Source organism: Neophocaena asiaeorientalis, unplaced genomic scaffold (genome assembly GCF_003031525.2).
Source record: "Neophocaena asiaeorientalis asiaeorientalis breed wild unplaced genomic scaffold, Neophocaena_asiaeorientalis_V1.1 scaffold543, whole genome shotgun sequence".
Classification (NCBI taxonomy): Eukaryota; Metazoa; Chordata; class Mammalia; order Artiodactyla; family Phocoenidae; genus Neophocaena; species Neophocaena asiaeorientalis.
This window is the reverse complement of record NW_020173671.1, coordinates 1,893,144-1,914,192: the sequence shown is the minus strand read 5'-3', so window position 1 is coordinate 1,914,192 and position 21,049 is coordinate 1,893,144. Positions and strand designations below refer to the sequence as shown.

Sequence of the window (21,049 nt, the reverse complement as noted above, 5' to 3'; positions counted from 1 at the left end):
AAAGTCTGAGGCAGAGCCCAGGAATCTCTGCGCTGCTCTCTCCTGGGCCAGGGCCAGCCCGCCCCAGGCGCGCACCCTGGATTATCACTTAAGCTCTCTTTGTTCATAGAATATACATCATGGGGTAAAATTCACAAGGTAACTTCTCACCCAGGATGCTCAGCCACTTCATTCCTTTCCCTGGAAGCAAATGATGTTATCAGTTTCCAGAAACATACCAAATGGGTGTCTATTCCTTCCTCCTCTTTTCTTAAATTTTATTTATTTTTTTAAAGTTTTTTTTTTTTGGCTGCGTTGGGTCTTCGTTGCTGAGCGCGGGCTTTCTCTAGTTGTGTCGAGCGGGAGCTACTCTTCATTGCGGTGCACAGGCTTCTCATTACGGTGGCTTCTCTTGTTGCGGAGCACGGACTCTAGGCGCGCGGGCTTCAGTGGTTGTGGCTCGCGGACTCTAGAGCGCAGGCTCAGTAGTTGTGGCGCAGGGGCTTCGTTGCTCCGAGGCATGTGGGATCTTCCCGGACCGGGGCTCAGACTCGTGTCCCCTGCATTGGCAGGTGGATTCTTAACCACTGCACCACCAGGGGAGTCCCCTCCTTTTTTTTTTTTTTTTAAATTAAAAAAAATTTTTTACACTAAGATAGCAAACAGTAAATACTAGTCTACCTTTTCTCCCGCCACCCACCCACTTAACACTGTATCCTGCCACACCTTCCTTATCAGTACGGAAGAACGTTCTTGCCATGTCTTTCACCATGGATATGATGCCCATACATGTCTGTCTCATACTTTTTAACCATTCCCCTGCTGATAGACAGTGGAGTTGCGTTCCAGCCTTTTGCTACTGCAAACCGAGCCGTGGTGAAAACCGTGTGCGTATGTCACCGCACCCGTGTGTAGGTATCTGTAGGATAGAATCTTACAAGTGCAGCCTCTGGGTGGAAGGCTGTGGACATTTGCAGTGTTGCTAGCTTCTGTTGCACTGCTCTCTAGACAGTTTGGACTGATTTCAGCCCCTCTGGGGTGGGGGTGAGTGCCGGTTGCCCCTCATTTGAAAGGCCGACTGCCAGAGCATCCCAGGACCCCAGTGCATGTTCTCTATCAAGCTAGCCCTGTAGGGGGACCTCTTCAGTGCCGTGTCCTAGGACCCAAGCCTCTCCAGCTTCTCCCAACCCTCCACCCAAGCCGTGTTCTTTCCTGTTCTGTGTCCTCCAGGTAAACTGCGTGACATTTCCTCACCCAGACACGATGCCGGAGCAGCAGCTGCTCAAACCAACCGAATGGAGCTACTGTGACTATTTCTGGGTAAGTGGTGCCTCGGCGTCCCCTGCACTGCGGCCCCGGGGACCAGGAGTGGACCCCCGGGAGGGGGCGGTGGCTTGAACTCAAAGCAGAGCGACCTCTCCGGGTGAAACCTAACGGGCTGGCAGTCGATTGAGCACTGGAGGCTGGAAACTTAAGTCCCACTTGGAGTCTGGATCATTCCATAAATCTCAGAAAGTCCGCAGGGCAATATGGAAACTCCAGGCAGAATGCAGGTAAGCTGGAGGGTCCCCTTGCCGCTCAGTGGTAGCAGGAGACCAGAATCAGCTCCAACCTGGGCTTCAGACCTGCTCTGTCACTCTTTTTATTTTTTATTTATTTATTTGTGGTTTTTTTTTTTGCGGTACGCGGGCCTCTCACTGATGTGGCCTCGCCCGTTGCGGAGCACAGGCTCCGGACGCACAGGCTCAGCGGCCACGGCTCACGGGCCCAGCCTCTCCGCGGCATGTGGGATCTTCCCGGACCGGGGCACGAACCCACGTCCCCCGCATCGGCAGGCGGACTCTCAACCACTGCGCCACCAGGGAAGCCCCTGCTCTGTCACTCTCGTAGGTGACCCTGGACAGTGTTTCTCCTCCTGGACGGCCTCCCTGTTTCCATCAAAGTCACAAGGAGGTTAGGCACAAGCTGTAGGGGACTCCAGTTTGAATAATTCTGTGGTTCCAGAGCTTTTGCATATTGTTCCATGGGTACGGAGTTTCAGTTCTGCAAGATGAGAAAGTTCTGGAGGGGGATGGTGGTGATGTTTGCACAACAGTGCAAATGTCCTTAATGCCACTGCACTGTGTACTTAAAAATGGTTAAGATGGTGAATTTTGTGTGTATTTCTCCAAAATTAGAGAAATATCCTTTGGCAGATTCAGAGAGCCCTACTCAGAAACTCTGGGAGTACTCCTGGACATTTTCATTTTAAAGTTCACAATGGCTTTTAAAATGAAATCACCCCGTTCTGGAATCAGTGGTGATCGTTGTACGACCTGTGTATATATTAAAAACCAGTGAATTGTACGCCTAAAAAAAGTAAACTTTGGCAGAGGCCCCAAGGAACGAGAAATTTTAAAAATCCAGACTTTTTTTTTTTAACCACCAGTCAGAATGGATTATCTACCCTTCTTTAGATTTGCTAACCAAATGCTTCTGTCTTTCTACCAAATCTCTTGCCCTTCAGAAGGTAGCCAAAGATTCCTTTTGCTGTGTTTCTTCCGGATCTTCTGAGATATGCGCGGAGGCAGCAAATATTGTAGAAAGGGCTCTGGCTTTGGCGGCAGGCACACCTCGGGGGCGGGGGTGAGCCCAGGGATGAGGGTGAGCAGGGAATCCGAGTGTACGAGACCTCGCAGCCTCCATAAGTATGCTGGGTTTTATTCTGTTTGCAGCGGGAAGGTGGTGGAGGGTTTAAGCAGGAATCGGATGTGATCTGATTTGCCTGTGTCATGCGAGGAGGGCTGTAAACAGGCAGAAGTGCCCGTGAACCTGTGGGAGGCCAGGAAAGATGGTGACAGCTGTGGAGATGGAGGGGAAGAGCTAGGTTGGAGACATCATCCTTAAGGGGGGTGGGTGCAGGAGAGACGTCATCCATAAAGAGGGGAGCAGGAAACAGAGCATGTGGGGGAGACCAGCTCAAGCACCGGCAATGGGCACCCTGGGAGCCAGAGGTCAGCGGGGGGCGGATGGTGGGGGATGGTAGGGAGCCAGGGGGAGTGGGTCATCCTGCTGCTCAGCATCACCCAGGTCCCATCTTGATTCAAGCCCTCCTGGGACTCTGATGCTTACCCCAGGGTTTTATCTCTCGGACCATCGAGGCCTTTTCCCCTCCCAGAAATTTTTCTGCTAACACGGTTATTAAAGCCCACTTCCTCGGGCTGGTTTTCCCAGTGTGGACAAATCACTCAGCATATACATCCTCTCGGGGAGGCAGATGGAGGCTCAGTATTTCAAATAATTTTTCTTTGGCTTTTTCATCAAGATGTAGCATTCATACAATGGAGGGCACGCGTCTTACATGTACTTGGAGTAACTTTTCAATGGCCGGAGAAGCCCCCTTGTGACATGGTGTGCCCTGTGCGGTGATGATCTCCCCGTCCAGAGAGGTATTACAGTGTGGCTCGAGGGCCCTGGGTCAGGGCAGCTGAGGAAGGGATCCTGCACTGGGGGGGAATGGGGAGGTAAGTGGCGTTCTCCAGGCGTCACCAGCCCTTTTCTTTTCCCCTCTCGTAAAACAGCTGTTCTAACGGGATGTTAGAGGTGCAGTCCATTCTTATTTTAGGGTGAGTGGTGGGAGACACAGCCTAGAATTGGAAGGACCTGACTGCTGTGCCCAGTGGCTGAGCTGAGAGAGAGCCCAAGGTCTTTCCAGATCCTGGGACAGGGTTCTCACTGATGCTCCTCTCTGTGGTGGCAAAGGACCTATTTTTTTGTTGTTGTCCTTTTGTTGTTTTTTTAATTAATTTATTTATTTTTGGCTGCATTGGGTCTTCGTTGCGGTGCACGGGCTTCTCATTGCGGTGGCTTCCCTTGTTGCGGAGCACGGGGGGCTCTAGGTACACAGGCTTCAGTAGTTGTGGCTCACGGGCTCTAGAGCGCAGGCTCAGTAGTTGCGGAACACGGGCTTAGTTGCTCCGCGGCATGTGGGATCTTCCCGGACCAGGGCTCGAACCCGTGTCCCCTGCATTGGCAGGGGGATTCTTAACCACTGCACCACCAGGGAAGCCCTATTTTGATCTGTTTCCAACTCCTCCCTTTAAGTATCAAAGCATTTGACTCTGGATCCCTGGTGGGAAAGGCTGCCTTGGAGGGGGGACAGCTCTAGGAGTGGCGCCCGCCAGGGTCCAGGAAGGCTCTGAGGGTTGATCTGCAGCCGTAGCTGTGGGAACAGTGGCTGGATGTCTGTCTGGCAGGGAAGGCCATGCTCAGGGTACCAGGGAGGCAGGGAGGGCCAGGGGAGAGCAGGAGAGAGAGATTCAGGCGTCTTTGAGGAGGGTCAGGCGAAACAAAACAAAAAGCATTTAATTTTGAAATGTTAATCTTTGCTTGCAAAATGAATTGGGTACTAAATTCCCATTTCAATGACTTGGCCATCTTCCCCAAGTCCTGACGTTTCTTTAAAGTAACTAATTTAAATACCATCCCCCGAAGACTTGGTATTTGCTGAACACTAGGCTAAGCTGTTTCCATGTGTCATTTGTCCTGAGATGACCGCGTCAGGTGGTTGCCATTATTTCCCCAGTTTCATGGAATGAGCAGCTCAGATTTAAAGTGAACGAACTTGCTTGGGATTCCCCGGCTGGGATGTCAAGCCTGGAAGCGGGCCCTTTCCCACTGCGGCTGCCCTTCAATCCAGCTTCTCCCCAGAAGTCACTACGATCTTTTATGCGTGTGCGTTGGAGGATATGCCACTGCCCAGCCAGTGCAAGAGAGGATGGCATGGCTCAGGGCTGGGGGTACCTGCGCCTGAGGTTACGCACCGTCTCCCAGCTTCGTCAAGATGCCAAGGCTCCGCAGAGGGTCTGGCCAGCCCCAGCAGCTGCCTGGTGCCTGTGCTCTTAGCCACATACCCTTCCTCCTCTTCTTTCCCAGGTTGTGGGGTTGAGGGGCACGCACATGGGGTGGCGGCAGCATCAGGGCTTAAGCATCAGAGAGCACGTGGGGACAGGAGCGCCAGGAGAGGCGCGAGCTCGGGCAGCCAATACTCCTGCCCTTGTCCTGCCTCTGGGGCTGAGGACAGGGTTACCAGGCACATCGGGGTCCCTTCTGGGGTCTGTCTTCCCTGCGCTCCATTCCTTCTGGCTCCAGACGCTGATGTCACCTAAAAGCTGCTGCTTCTCTTTCCTTCCTAGGCTGATAAGAAGGACCCCCAAGGCAACGGAACCATGGCTGGGTTTGAACTGCTGCTTCAGAAACAGCTGAAGGGCAAACAGATGCAGAAGGAAATGTCAGAGTTCATCCGGGAAAGGTGAGGCCTGGGCCCTCCCAGCTCCGGGGACTGGTGACAGCACCCACCTCGGTCCCTGAGCCCGAGGGAGTGAGCAGCCAGGGTGAGCACTGCACGCCAGCACTGGGCTTGGTTAGCGCTAAGGGGAGCGCAAGACGGGAGTCACAGGCTTATGGCCCTTGGGACACGTCTGGCCAGCAGATGAGTTGCTTTGGCCTGTGTGATGTTTTTCAAGATATGAACCAACAACAGCAAAAAAAATTGGTGGATGTTACATTAAAGTCTGCATATCTGACATCTCTGGGGAAAGAAGAAAGTCTGGCTCCATGGCTTTTCATCCCCCATGCAACAATTGGCTGGAGCTGAAGAGCAGCCGCCCCTGTACAGGGAGTGTGTGTTTCCAGTTTGCCACAGTCCCCACTGCTCCCTAATGTCTCCCCACGCAGACTGCTTGGCCCCTTTGCTTATCTACGCATGCGCCGCCCTCATTTGAAGAGCCGTTCCTTGACGTAACAAAAAAGGAGACTGTTACCTTTTCAATCCATCTTTGAGCCAAAGCCATGTGCCAGGCCTGGGCATCCAGAAACCCCCACCCTCCCATTCCTGCTTTCAGGGAGCTCAGCCTACTGGGAGAGTCAGATAAGATCACTACGGTAAGTGCAGGGATTATAATAGTGGTTTGCCTGCCCGTAGATGAAACAATAAATTCAGCCTAATGGAAGTGGGGAGAGCTACAGAGAGAAGTTCCTTCTTCATCTCCCCCCTCCTCAGTCTCTCCAAGTTGTGAGACCCTGTAAAGCACATACCCACACACCTGCACACTCACACAGGTGCACATACCCCCCCGTTCCACATGTGTGCCGTCTGGAGTTTCCAAGGCACACTGGAAATATTGATAGTAAATGGCAATATATTTTTTAAATGTTTCTCTTTTAATTATAGCAACAATAATCCAGTAACGATTCTCTGGCATTTTAAGGTATCTGTTTTCCTTAGGAGGCCTATTTTCTGTTGGTATAATCAAATCTTTATTTTATGGCCCATTAAAGTGGTAGGAGATTGAGAGATTCTGTAGCTCAGGTATGAGAAAACAACAGTAGGAAACAGGCCAAGAGGAAAACGGCTAGAAAACCCTAGCTTAGGGTTTACATTTTAGTAAAGAGGTCGTGTTAACAAATAACTGGAACCTTCCACATGAGGACACTGGTCTTCCCTGGGACAGGTGGACTTCTGTGACTTTTCTCAGTCCACCTGGGGTCTTGTAGAGGGGGACCTTTCAGAGCCGGGAGGGGTGGGAGCTGAGGTGCAGAGGTGAGAGCTGGGCCGGGGCTAGGGAGTGCGGTGGGGGTGGGGCATGGCAGACATCCGGTAAACCACGTGGCCACAGCTTAGGGGCGTGATGCCGGCTCTGGAGGGGACGGACCTCGTGCCCGGTGCGTGCGGTGGGCATTGATGAGCCTTTGGAGGTTTGAAGCTGAGAGCGTGACATGGTGAGATCTGCTTTCTCCAGAGAACTCCTGGCTGGAGGCTGGCCGTCCATGTCCTAAAGGCTGAGTGGATGGAGAGGAAGTGATGGAGGCAGGTTTGAGAGTATGTGGAGACGGCGGAGCTGGTAGTGAGAGGAGGAGCGAGACTGAGCCTCTCAGCACCGAAGCAGGAAGTGATCATGACTCAGAACACTGCCCTGGGACTCTGTCAGGCCACCCTTCAGCTCCTGATCAGCCTGGAAGCAAATGCTGCAGCCCTGGGCGCAGCTCTGGGGTCTTATTCATTTGCCCAGTGATGGACCAGGGGCCTCTCTGAGGCCCCAGCCCTCTGGCCAGCTCTGGTCGTCACAAGCACAGCTCCTCGGGGGACCACTTAGGCAGTGACTAATACCATGACAACACATTTTACATGGTTGTGCCAGATAATACTGAACACTCCCCGGAGAGCTGCCTTGAAAGTGTGTCAAGGGCCTGCCTGCCGGAAGCGAAATCCAAGGCAACTTCCCTCTCTGGGGAAGTGGAATCCACCGCAGAGCTGGGCACTGCTGGTTTCCATGGAAATGCTTGCACCCTGCAGGCTTGGAAGTTGGGGGCCCTGGGGGTCTGGGAGAACGTAGAGAGGGGTTCTGTTCCTGCTTCGGAGGGGCCGACGCCACCTCGCAGGCTCTCAGCCCAGAGCTCTGGGGCTGGGAGAGGGGGCAGCCGTGGTCCATCATGAGTTACATTTCTTCGTTTAAGTGTTTGCTGTGTGTCCAGCCCTGTGCTAGGAACCGTGCAAGTGACCACTCTTATCCGCACAGCCTAGGACGCCCGTGCATATGCGTCACTTTGCATTTGAGGTTCAGACACTTTCGTTCATTTATTCATTCAACATGTATTGATTAAGCACCTACTGTGTGTCAGGTGGACAGACAAGAGCCCACGTACTCGCAGAGCTTATGGTCTGGCGGGTTCGTTTACATGGTTATTAATAAGTAGCAGGGCTGCAGGTCAGACCCACGGTCTAGCGCTGGGGAGCTGACATGTTGGATTTTCTCCCTTTGCAGGATAAAGATTGAAGAAGAGTATGCAAAGAACTTAGCTAAGCTGTCTCAGAACTCCTTGGCTGCTCAGGAGGAGGGGTGAGTAGGGAGGACAGTGATGGGGGTGGGGAAGGAGAGGGGACACTTGGTGGGGGTCCCTTTTCACTGATCACTGATCGTTGCCATGGTCCCATAGGGATGGGGAGGTCTCCATAGACCTGGCTGAAGGTGAGTGCCTGTGGTTCAAGGTGGACATTCACGATTCAAGGGGAACATTCATGGTTCAAAGTGGGCATTCATGGCTCCAGCTGGCCAGCCATGACTCCAGGTGTGGGCATTCGCCCTCAAGGTTGGCACTTGCATATTATCTACTGTCTAGCGGCCAAGGGCCTCCTGCCAGATGCTGGAGTATGTCAGGACCCCCTCTGCCCTGTCACCTGGTAGCTGGGAACCAGCCTCCAGATGCCAACCCCTGCTCCCCTTTCGCTGAGAGCAGGCTGGTAGGAAACCAGGTGTGACAGGATTCCACACCCAGTCCCCTTGTTTAGAATTCTCTCCTGTGGGCCTGAGGCCCAGGCTCCCCTCCCCCTCCTGCTGTGACAGTCCAGACCTCCTTGGGTGGGACCCGGGCTGGGAGAGGCTCAGCCCCACCCTCCCAGCCACAGAAAGATCCCTAGTTGGGGAAAGACTGTAGCCTTCTCCGCTCCATCTGTTAACGAAGAGTTTCAACCTGTTGGTGGGAATGCAAAATGACACAGCCACTGTGGAAAACAGTTTGGCAGTGCCTCAGAAAACTAAACATAGGGTTACCGTATGATCCAGCAATTCCGCTCCTCGGTTTATATCCAAAAGAATTAAAAGCAGATATTCAAATACATGTACACGCATGTTCGTAGCAGCACAGTTCACTGTAGCCAAAAGGTGGAAACAACCCAAATGTCCATCAAAGGATGAATGCATAGACACATTGTGGTCTATCCACGTTGGATATACGGGTATATGATGGAATATTATTCAGCCATAAAAAGGAATGAAGTACTGATCCACCTTACTATGTGGATGAACCTTGAAAACATGTTAAGTGAAAGAAGCAAGACACAAAGGTTGCATACTGTATGATCCATTTCTATGAAATGTTCAGAATAGGCAAATCCATAGAGACAGAATGAAGATGGGTGATTGCCAGGGGCTGGGAGAAAAGGGGACTGGTAACTGTTTAATGGGTACGAGGTTTCCTTCTGGGGCATGTGTCCATCTGCTTGGGCTGCTGTAACAGAATACCATAGACCGGGTGACTTAAGCAACAGAAATGTAATTAATCACGGTTCTGGAGGTTGGGGAGTCCAAGGTCAAGGTGCTGGCAGGGTTGGTGTCCGGTGAGAGCTCCCTCTGCGTTGCAGGTGGCTTTTCCTCGGTGAGGAGAGACAAAGAGCTCTCCGGTGTCACTTCTTCCCCACCCGTATGACCTCATTTAACCCTAATTACTTCCTTAGAGGCCCCATTTCCAGATAACGGCCACACTGTGGGTTAGAGCTGCGACATCTGAATTTGGGGAACACATTCAGTCCATCACAGGGTGATAAAGATGTTTCGAAACTAGAGGTGATGGTTGCACAAGATGGCAAATGTAGTCAATGTTTATCCTCTTTAAAGTGGTTAATTTTGCATTGTGTGAATTTCACCTCCATACTAAAACAAATACAGAGTCTCAGGAGGTTAGAGTTGAAAGGTCCCCCGAGGTCCTGTCTCTAGTCCGGCGTCCCTCCTGCGCAGCCTCTGTTCGAATCCCTCCTACAAGGGGAAGTGAGCCCCCGGGGATGGAAGACATTCTGTCATGGGATGGCTGTGGTCATCAGAGAGCTGTGATGTTGAACAAGGCCAAATCTGCCTGCATGGCTTGAATCCTTCAGGCGATGGGGCTTTGCCAACCAAATGTGGCTTTGATTAGGGCCTCTGTGTGGGCTCGCTGTCTAGCCAAGAGGCCGCCTCTGAATGGTTTTCATTGACCCAGCAGGCCACTGGGTGGTCCTGCGCGGCCAGTGTCTCTTCCAGGGACATAAATGAAGTTGCCTCCGGCTTCCTCCTACTCCCTGCACCGGGCCTGAGACCAGGGCAGGAAGGGAGCTTGTCGAGGAGTCTCCCCTCCAGCCTGGGCAGGGGGCTTTCCTAAGTACCCCCATGCCCTGCAATGCAGAGCTGCTCTGGAAGAGGCTTCCACCTCCTCGGCCTGAGCTGCTGCCAGGGACACTCCGTCCGGCCAACACACACAGCATATGCTCCCAGCTGCACGAGCCAGGAGTCGGCCCTCGCCATCATGCCGCACACACGTGCAGCCCCGAACACGGGGCAACCCGCCACACGCTCGCGTTCCAGCATCGGCGCTGCTCACATGCAACACAGCCAGGAACACATACCCCCCATCTCCCCTGCGAGCACGCACCACCCCCAGACACACGCTCCTTCCGGAGGCGCATGGACCCGCCCCTACTCTCAACCTGCAGCTACACTGTTTTGCATTCACACACAGCTTTGCACGCCAACCCGTCCACCTGAAACTTTCAAAGCGCGACGCCGGAGCCTAGAAATGTGGGGCAGCCTAGGAAGGCGCGGACGGGGAGACTTGAGCTGTGCTGTGTCCAAATTAGATTCCACAGGGTGTGTGCACATTGGTAAATAAACAGAATCAGGTGATTGGTCCTGCCCCCAGTTTTGCTCTCCTGTGGTAGTTGTGACAGTAACGTGTGTTTTGATTTGGCAGGCTCAGACGGTCAGCTGGAACCGCGTGAGAAATGATATCTCGGGTTTTGGGTTTTGTTTTGTTTTTTTCATTAACCTCTTATCAGATGAAACAAATCTCTCTTCAGTGAGAGAATTTCTAAATGGCCTTTTTTTCTAACTTGTGACGTGGCTCCAAGGCGGCTGGAATATTGGGAGGGGAGAGGCCTGCTTGGGGCTGGACCAGCTCAGACAGGCCCAGCTGAGTGTTTGGAGTGACGTCCTCCTGCTAATGAGGGCCCAGCCTGGAGGCGGGGCCGAGGACATTGTCCTGAGCGTGAAACTGTGCTTTCGCCCTTTCCTCCCGATGACCCTCAGATGACAGTCTCAGGCCACTGTCCCTGTCCCTGGGCCAGTTACTGACCACGTGCTCTGCTGACAGCGGACTTACAATCTCTCGGCACCACCAGGGCTTCTGGGCTCTCGTGTGTACCTCCTGCCGGCCGGCGATTAGCTCAGCTGCAGGGAGAAGCCCCCTCCAGCCCCCTTTCGTCAAACTCCCCCTCCTCCTGGGACTGCTTCCGTAAGCTTGCTGGCTTTCCCTGTAGCTGTGTGATCCATCTTGAGATCATCTTTGTGTGTGGCATAGGTCAGGGGCGGGATTCCTTTCTTCCCTGTGGATGTACAGTTGTCTCTGGGCCATTTCCTGAAAGGCTTGTCTGTTCTCCATTGAGATACTTGGCACCTTTGCTGCAAGCGCATCGCCTGCATCTGGGCGAGTCTCTTTCCGGACCTGCTGTTCCGATCCCGTATCTGTATGACTATCGTGACCGCTTCCACTCCCTCCTCCCCCCACCCTGGACCCCCTACCCGTCCGCCCAGTCAGGTAAGGAGCCAGGCCACCCAGTGTGGGCCCAGCCCAGCTCCCCGGGAGCTCAGGCCCTTCAGGCCGAGACAAATGCCAGCAGCTTGGATCGCTCCGATTCTCACTCCATCTCTTCTCGGGTGGGCCGCCCAGCTGGGATCACCTGAGGGGACCTTTCTTTGCTGCCGGACTCCAAGATAAAATCAATCAGTCATTTCCCATAAACAGCCGCCTCAGCCTGAGCCAGCACCATGACCAGACAGGCCCGGACTCTGACCACAGAGATCGGTCCTGTTCTGTTCTGTTGGGTAATTCTCAGCTGCTGGCTGCTCGGCTCAAAACCCAGAAGCCTCCGCAGCCTGCCGTCTTTGAATCAGCTTTTTGCCCCTCAAGTTTAATGAATCCTCCGGGGGAAGTGGCTTTTTGATGAAATTAAGTCAACTGACCATTCAGCCTGGGTTTACCAGCTGGGTGGAGAGGTCTCGAGCAGACGTGCAGGAGTGTCGTTTTGAAGGTCACCAAGGTTCAAGAATTCCAAATCAGGGAGACGGGAGCACGGGGGCCTGCGTTCAGGAGTCTGGGGGACTTAGGAGACCGCTTCTATCTGGAACATCTCCTACCAGTGGAAAATTATTTCGCTTAGAGGACGTGGCGCTTCTCTGGTTGGCTGTGGGCAGCACCGTGGTTCACAGTCCAGAATAGGTACTAGCGGGGGGCCATGCCCCTGAGGATGGTGATGGCGAGCCTCCTCTGCTGTGTGGGCATCCCTAAGAGGCTCCTAGACCCAGGTGGTCCATTTTTGCCCTCCTTGGAAGTCAGGCCGCTGGAGGTTCGCCCGCAAGCAGGGCTGCGTGGTGCCTTCTGTTTGAGAAGGGCTTCTCCCTGATAAGGCATCCGTTCTCCTTGCTTGGCTTGCCAGCGGGCGTTTCCAACCCTCAACAGTAAACCAGGGAGGAGCGACAGGAAGGCCGGAGACAGTAATGGGCCAGGTATTAGGGTCCTCACGGCGCTGTACCCCAGCTCCCTCTCACATCTCCCCAGTCCTCTGGGCTTCTGGGTATTTCCCCAGGCACTCGGCTGTCTGCTGCCGTCTATTCTCTCAGCTTGGTTCGGGAAGGCCCCTCTGCTCACACAGGTCGAGGCGTGGCACTCAGGTCTGTTTTGTGCCTGGCCTCTGCCTCATCCAAGTCCACGGTCTCTTGTGTCGTACGCTCCCCCCGGGACTCGGGGTCAAGACCCACCATCCTGTCTCAGGGAGGGCCGTGGCCTCTGGCCTGAGGTCGGTGTGGCCTCCCCGAGCCTCATCGACTCCTTGGTGTTGCAGCTCCCTGGGAGAAGCGTGGGCGCAGGTGAAGAAGAGCCTTGCCGACGAGGCTGAAGTTCATCTCAAGTTCTCCGCCAAGGTAAGCCCTCCCTGGGTTGGTCCTACACACCCATGTGCTGCGGAACGTTTAACAGCTGTCTCTGCAGGGTGTGGTGTTGTACGGTTTCCATGGTGTATATCTCAGGAGTCGGGAAGAGATGCCACCATTAGACCGTGCTCCCCCTATACCAACAAAATAGCATCAGTAATCATACACATCCATCAAGAGCGTGGATAAGAGTCAGATGGAGTTAGGAGGGTATGAGGATATGTATTACCTTTGTTTTTAATATAGTTTGTTAATTTTAAGTTTAGATCATTTAATTTTTTTTTTTTTTTTTTTTTTTTTTTTTTTTTTTTTTGCGGTACGCGGGCCTCTCCCTGTTGTGGCCTCTCCCGTTGCAGAGCACAGGCTCTGGACGTGCAGGCTCAGCGGCCATGGCTCACAGGCCCAGCCACTCCGCGGCATGTGGGATCTTCCCGGACTGGGGCACGAACCCGTGTCCCCTGCATCGGCAGGTGGACTCTCGACCACTGCGCCACCAGGGAAGCCCTAGATCATTTAATTTTTAATACTGACTGTCTTTAACAACCAACTCACAAAATTCCTCCAAACTTAACCCTGGGCTCTGATGAGCCAGTGCGAGTAACCCCAGCACACCTCTGCGAGGTGAGGGTAGATGCCCCTCAGTTTCTCGGGTGAGCCCCTGAGTGATGAAGCTACACTTTTGTGTTGCTTGGCTTTCAAAGGAACACGTTGGCGTTTTCTATCTCTTCTTAGTGTCGGGAGAGACTAGACTATTCCGAAGGGAGAATTTTTTAGTTTTGTTGTGTCTGTTGTTACACGATTTCAGACTAGGTAGCTGACCCTTCTTTCCATTGGTCCAAAAGACTCTAGCACCGTGCCCTTGGACAGTGATGTTTCTCTCCTACTCACTCTGTCTTCAGGACTCAGAGTGGTGCCTGGTACATAGTAGATGTCAATAAATATTTTATGAAGTTATGAGTGAGTAGGACCTCTGACGATCTCCTCTCGACCCCCTAGTCTCTTGAGGCCTACTTTCTGCCAAGATTTCTCCGTGTTTCCAAACAACCCTCTCCTCCCCACTCCCTGTCTCCTGTCTCCTGTCTCCAAATTCCCTCTCAGGCTCTTAGCTGCTTTCCAGGTGGAAAATAAACCAAGAGTCTAAGGGAGAAATTCACACTAAAGTATGCGTGACTGATGGGGCCGCCCACTAGGATGCTTGCCTTCTAAAGGACGAGAGCCCCTGGAGAGGGGCATCATTCCCGGTGACCTTTGCCTCCTGGGTCTACGCTCTTTCTTCTGCCCTCCCACAGTCACCAGCCCAAGAGGACACTGGGTCAAAGTGCTTAAACCCTCTGAGCCCACTTTTTTTTTTTTTTTTTTTTTTTTTTTTGCGGTACGTGGGCCTCTCACTGTTGTGGCCTCTCCCGTTGCGGAGCACAGGCTCCGGACGTGCAGGTTCAGCGGCCATGGCTCACGGGCCCAGCCGCTCCGCGGCACGTGGGATCTTCCCGGACCGGGGCACGAACCCGTGTCCCCTGCATCGGCAGGTGGACTCTCAACCACTGCATCACCAGGGAAGCCCCTGAGCCCACATTTTAACAGCAGGGTGTACACTACCTCAAGGAGGAGGATGCCACTTGAACGTGGCATCCCAGAAAGTTGGCTGCCCCTTCCCGCGACTCCCGCACTCAGTGCTCCCAGGTCCTATGTCTTTTCTAGCGCTTCTTCCACAACAGTTGCATTTCTGGGCTTAGTGCGCTATTGGAAGCCAGGAAACTGACTTTGTATCCAGGTCTCCACCCCACCCCGTGATGGTTCTCCGCACGCCGAGGGCAGGATGAGTGACTCGTACGGCTGAGACGTGTGAAGGAGCTTTATAAAGAGCTGGGCTGGGAGGAAAAACAGTGCGTTACCAGCTCCCTGCTCCTGAAGGATGCTGGAGCCCCAAGACTGAGTTGACACCCAGATGTGAGTGAGAATTCCTGGGCCAGCCGTGGCACACTAACCTCAGACACCAACACTTGGCAAGGAACTTGCCTCTCAAGTACTGGGAGAGAAGGGAGCTCCGTGAATGGGTCTCTTCTGAGCCTTGCGTACAAAGCAGGGAGTTGTTTTTAAGCTGTAGATCACGGTAGTGTTCCCTTTAGGTCTCCCTTCTCCCTCCTAGCCCCCAGCAGCTCCAGCTTCTGCGGTGGTGGAAACTTCCGTTGACTGTGAGATGCATGCAGAGGCTGCCATTGTGATGGGACTGGGAGCCGGGCCTGCGAGCTCCTGAAGGGTCGCCTGCCGGAGCCGCAGGAATCCTGGTGGCATTTACTTTCCATCAGCAGGCCGTCTGATTCTCGATCGTTCGTAAGGTGCCCAGCGGGTGACAGAGCACTCCCCCCATGCAGTGTTTTCCTCTAATCTTTCCTTTTACTACTGCTGCTCACAGCAGTACGTCTGGTCACCAAACTGGGTGGGTTTTCCCCACGCCAACCAATTCCCTGACCCCAGCTGGGGGTCCTACAGTTTAATTCAGTTCTGACACTAACTCCCCCAGGGTCAGCATAGGATCCTGCAGGTTAAGGACTCGGTGCTACAGGACCAACGCTACTTCAGATGGCTATCATAAGTAGTGGGTCCCCAGGTTACCCACAACTTCTGTCCAACTTGGCTACAAATCAGGGGTTCCCGTGACCCCCTCCTCAGGTTTGATTATTTGCTAGAACAGCTCACGAAACTCAGGGGAACACTTACTAGGTTTACCAGTTTATTATATATTAAAGGATAGGATAAAGGCTAGAGATGTGTGTTCACGTCTGAGTATTCACCAGTCCAGAAGCTCTCTGGGCCCTGAGATTGACAGGTTGTTACAGAGGTTTCATCACATAGGGAGAATCAATTATTAACTCAATCTCCGGCCCCTCTCCTCTCCCCCTTACCAAGTGATGGGGAGGGGGCTGAAAGTTACAAGCTTCTAATCATGGCTTGGTCTTTGTGGTGACCAGCCCCCGTCCAGGAGCCCAGGCAGAGGCACCTTATTCGAACAAAAGACCCTCCTATCACCCAGGGAATTCCAAGGGATGTAGGAGCTTGGTGTCAGGAACAGTGGGTCAGAGACCAGATATTAGACCAAGGATGCTCCTGGGACCTTTGTTGTTTAGGAAATTGCAAAGGCTCTAGGAGCTGGGGACAAAAAGCAAAATATATATTTGTTATTCTATCACAGTACCACGGTGATGGAAGTGTTAGGTGTAGGATATAATTCATCTCCCTCAATTTTATCAGCTACTGTTCAAGACAGCATCTCCGTTTCACAAACGAGAAGGAACAGAGGGGTTACATCGCAGCCAGTGGTCACACAGCCAGGTGGGTTCAGCTGCTGCGGAAGCAGAGGAGAGGACTGAGTGAATTGCAGCTTTGACCCCCAGACCTTTTCTCCGGGCAGACCAGTGGCATTTAAAACACAGAACCCTGTTCTGAAGAGCACTTTGCTCTCTCTTAAGGACTGTCCAGGGCAGTGCAGTCCGGCCCTCCAAATGCCGGGATGTTTTAATTCAGGGCTGACTTCAGGTAGCTGACGGGAGGCTTCTGAAGGAGGTTCACACAAAATTCACGCATAGATTTTTCTGTAAGAATGTCTGCTGCCTCCAGCCCATCGGTCGGTGTCGGTGCCCTCAGGCAATCATGGTGGCAGCCCAGTGGTTGTATGACAATTCCTTGAAAAGAAAAGACTCCAAGGAGTATCCGTCCGCCCTGGATAATACGGCTCCATATGTGCGAAATCCATTTTACCATCAGCTCCAAAAGGCTCGTTGAAAAGTTCCACCCCGAATGTTCTGTGTCGGGGGCGAGAGCTCTTTAAGAAACGCAATTTCATTTCAGGAATCGTTTAGGCTTTTCTAGTCTCCTAGCTCGAGCCATTGTTCATAGCAACAGGCTGTTAGAGAAATAAGATTGCTATATATAAAGGAAGTTATACCCGCTTCTGGGTGAAGAAGGGAGAACAGAAAAATTCCTTCTGATGGGAGAAAATCTAATCCTGCAATCGAGGCCATGCATTCAGCCAGAAGATCTTGGGGGGCACAGTGAGCCTCAGGAGACACGACTTTTATGTCAGTGCCATCACTAACAAGCTTTATGACCTTGGGCAAGTCACTTAGCATCTCTGAGCTTCCATTTTTTTCATGTGTGAAATGAAGAGATTGGACCAGATCAGTGACTTGAACCTTACTTGACTGTGACCCACCGTTATACATTTTCCATGGCCACCTGGAACACACAGGTATCCACCTCCAGATATCCGCATACAGATACACATGTACGTGGCTAAAACAGCTGTTTGTGAAACTACTTATCCTTCTGCCTAAAATGCACTCTGATATCTTCTCTTCGTGTCTGGGCTATGCTCATCTAAAAGCAGGTCCTGAACCACTAAAATGATTTCACAACTCTTAGTAACCCACTGGACTAGATACAGGCATACCTTGTTTAATACAGCACTTTGCTTTAGTGTGTGTGTAGTTTGTTTTGTTTTGTTTTAACAAATTGAAGATGTGCGGCGACCCTGCGTTGTCAGGTGATGGTTAGCATTTTTTTAGCAGTAAGTATTTTAAAAATTAAGGTATGTGCATTTTTTAAAACAAATTTATTTATTTATTTATGGCTGTGTTGGGTCTTCGTTGCCGTGTGTGGGCTTTCTCTAGTTGCAGCGAAGGGGGGCTACTCTTTGTTGCAGTGTGCGGGCTTCTCATTGTGGTGGCTTCTCTTGTTGCGGAGCATGGGCTCTAGGCACACAGGCTTCAGTAGTTGTGGCACGGGGGCTCAGTACTTGCGGCTCGTCGGCTCTAGAGTGCAGGCTCAGTAGTTGTAGCACACGGGCTTAGTTGATCCGTGGCATGTGGGATCTTCCCAGACCAGGGCTCGAACCTGTGTCCCCTGCATTGGCAGGTGAATTCTTAACCACTGCGCCACCAGGGAAGACCCGGTATGTGCATTTTTAAGACATAAAGCTATTACACACTTAGCAGACTACAGTATAGTGTACACATCACTTTTATGTGCACTGGGAAACCAAAAAAATCCATGTGACTCGATTTATTGCAGTCTTCACTTTATTGTGGTGGTCTGGCCCCAAACCCACAATGTCTCCGAGGTCTCCCTGTGGTCTCTGAAATTCCTGCCAACTTGAGTTTTCTCTTACTCTCTTCTGATGAGTGACATGAAAGGAGGAGACAGGAATTCTGAAAGGCAAACCAAACGGCTTCAATAGCCTCTGGCATCCAAGCCAGGCCAGCTCAAGTTCATGCGGACAAGCTTCCAGGGAGGGCTTCTGCCTCCTGGTTCGCCAGAGATGCTTAAACGTTAAGAATGAGTATAAAAAAACACCCAGCCAACTTTCTTAAAGAAAAAAATTAGCCTTATTTTCAAAGTACTTAAGATACAGAGGGAGAATCCATGGGTCTGCAATCCACGGGGTTGAATGCTTCTGACAGCCAGTAGCACGATATTTCCAGAATGTCATTTGGAATTGGGGGAGAGCTTTTGGGTGTGTTGGCAGGATCCTGGGCCCTTCTCCAGACCACAGAATCTGGGGCCGGCGCCCAGGACTCCTGAGTATTGATAAGCCTCTGCAAGGTCACTCCTGGGTACATGAAGTATGGAAATCCCTCAGAAAGAGACCGCGGAGTTACTGGGTCAACAGGCTGAGTTAACCCACGTAGAGCCCCCGGCAGGAGCCGGTTCCCATGGCAGCCAGTGATGCAGCCCCTCCCCCTCCTCCCTCAAAGCCTCATCTGTGTGGGGAAGGTGTTTTCTTGTTCTCAGCAGCGCTCAAGTTTGTGGCATCTTACAAACTGCCACCAGATGGGGGTGTTTTCCTGTGCAAGGAAGCTTCCAAGGGCTCAAAAAAATGATAGCGGACGTTACAACCAACAGGAGGAAGAGAAGGGCGTTTGTGCAGCCCGCTCTCTGTTAGTCTTTGAAGGTTGTCCACCAACAAAGCATCGTCTTGTCACCCGGGGCATTGGGCCCTGAAGATCTAAGTAGAGAAGGGTCACCCACTGTGCACCAGCTCCGGCCAGATGCTGCAGACACAGCAGTGACCCAGCCGGCGTGGCCCCTGCCCTCCTAGATCTCACAGTGATGTGTAACCGGTGCTTTAGGACCAGGAATACGTCTGTCCTTGAGGTCTCTGGGGAAAAGATAATGTAGGAAGAAGGGGCCTGGTGAAGGGGAGGAGGAGAGCGATCACAGAACCCCCGAGGTGGGATGTCGTCCATCCAGGGAAGTTCAGCTCTGCTTCCCAGGGGGGCCAATGGGTGGGGCTCTGAGAGGCTGAGTTGGGGGGCTCTAGGCTGTGACTTTGACCACAGCAGGTCCACATTTATCTGTTTTCTCATCAGATACATCTCATGTTCACAACCCCCCCCCCCCAAAAAAAGTTTTAAGTAAAAGTTCTCCTTCCAAAGAGAGTGGAGTGGAAGAGAGGGAAGGAATGAAAGAGAAGGAAAAAGCTTGAAAACCATCCTCACCCAGCACCTCTCAGAGCATAAAGGACCCAGTTCATTCTGGTGCGGTGGGGTTGCGCCAGCCTCCATGCAGAGACCAGCAGGCACAGTTCAGGAAGCGGGGTGGGGGGGGGTGGCCCTGAGCTCCTAACAAGACCTCCTCGACATCCAGACCGTGAGCAGATCCTCTGCGGTCTCAGCACCTGGCACGTAGTAGCTGTTCAATAAGTAGAGCTGCCCCGAGATCACCTGATTAAATGTCACCCACCCAGCAGTCCCTGTGTTAAGTGCTTGGGGACACAGAGATGGTGGCTTGGGTTCTGCCCCGAGAAAGCTCCCAGGTTGGAAAGAAAGGGAGCCGGACACCTGAGCAAAGCCCTAGAGGAAGCTCTGGGGACTTAGCGCAGGAAGGGGGTGCCCACAAGGGACTCGAAGGCTCCAGGTGCTAACCTGTCCATTGGTGTGGACGCTGGGACGTGGCCAGCTGAGGTGACTTCCTCGACCACTACCGGATAAGCAGCCACTTGTCTCTGACCTTCCGGTGGGAAGGCCCCCCATCCTCGCCTGCAGGGTCGGGGGCAGCGCCCCCTCCCTCCACTTGCAGCTGCTGCCCCGGGATCCTGAGTGTGTCTCCCCCATCGACAGCTTCACAGTGAGGTGGAGAAGCCCCTCATGAACTTCCGCGAGAACTTCAAGAAGGACATGAAAAAGTGTGACCACCACATTGCAGACCTCCGCAAGCAGCTCGCCAGCCGCTATGCCGCGGTGGAGAAGGTGAGGCCCAGGGTGCCAGGGTGGGAGGGTCCTGCTGGAGGAGAGGGGGCTGGGAACCAGCAGGGGCTCCGTGTGCCGAGGCAGAGGCTTTTGTCCCCCTGTGATAGGATCTGGAGGGGTGGGGAGTATGAAATCCCCCTCCCCCAGCCAAAGGGTAGGTGGGCCGCTTCTGCCCGGTGCTCAAGATTCTGAGTGGGAGTGGGCGTGGCTGCACCTGCAGTGGAGGGCATAGGGGGCCTCCATCCGGCACATGAGACAAGGTACACCCTGCTTTTGTGGGTCTCGGAGCCTGGATGTGCTGTCGGTCCACATGGGGCCCCCCTTTGCCTGGGTCTCACCTGGCAGATTCCCTCCTGACGGAATCCCCACCCCTGCCACCAGCTGCCACCAAAGGGCCCATCCTGCCCCAGCACCAAAGGGCCCATCCTGCCCCAGAATGGGGAGCCTGGTGCTACCGGCTGCTAAGCACTGCTGGGAAGTGATGTCGACCTTTGTGGTCCCTGCCACCCCGGAGAAGCTGTGACTTTAGGACCGCTTGGGTCCCCAGTACGTGTACATGCTCCAGTGAAAACATGCTCTGAGAGGCTTGCTCTAGGCCAAGAGATGGGGATGAGAGGATGCTTTGCAGCCTCCACGTGGTCCCTGACTGGCTGGGTGATGCTGGTCTAGCTGCTTAGCCTGTCGGAGCCACTGTGTCCTCATCCACAAAAGCAGGGAAAAGAAAGTACTCTTACCCAGAAAAGGGGAAGCCAGGCCCCGTGTGCCCCATAGGCCCTTCCTGGCTCTGAGCCCATGAACAGCTTCACGTCCTTGGACCCCAGGCCCGGAAAGCCCTCACGGAGCGGCAGAGAGACCTGGAGATGAAGACCCAGCAGCTGGAGATAAAGCTGAGCAACAAGACGGAGGAGGACATCAAGAAGGCGCGGAGGAAGTCCACACAGGCGGGTGAGTGAGGCACCGTTGCCCACTGCCCCCGTCCGTCCTCACCTGGTCACAGAAACACAGGAGGGGCTGAGAGATGGCGTGCCCGTGAACGTGCATCCCACGGGCTGGGTG

At 53.2% G+C, this 21,049-nt stretch overlaps 1 protein-coding gene across 15 annotated transcripts in view; it reads left to right on the top strand.

The window, feature by feature from the left end:
- Window positions 1-21,049, top strand: part of GAS7 (growth arrest specific 7) — a 200,315-nt gene that overhangs the window by 167,598 nt on the left and 11,668 nt on the right. For all 15 annotated transcript variants that reach the window (XR_003003646.1, XM_024748441.1, XM_024748442.1 and 12 more), the window contains 6 exons: window positions 1,210-1,299; window positions 5,154-5,269; window positions 7,782-7,856; window positions 12,662-12,740; window positions 19,865-19,993; window positions 20,815-20,938. Coding sequence is in view for 14 of the 15 variants with exons in the window: in XM_024748441.1 (XP_024604209.1) it covers window positions 1,210-1,299; window positions 5,154-5,269; window positions 7,782-7,856; window positions 12,662-12,740; window positions 19,865-19,993; window positions 20,815-20,938 (613 nt within the window). In the remaining variant the exon portion in view is untranslated. The remainder of the gene's footprint in view (window positions 1-1,209; window positions 1,300-5,153; window positions 5,270-7,781; window positions 7,857-12,661; window positions 12,741-19,864; window positions 19,994-20,814; window positions 20,939-21,049) is intronic.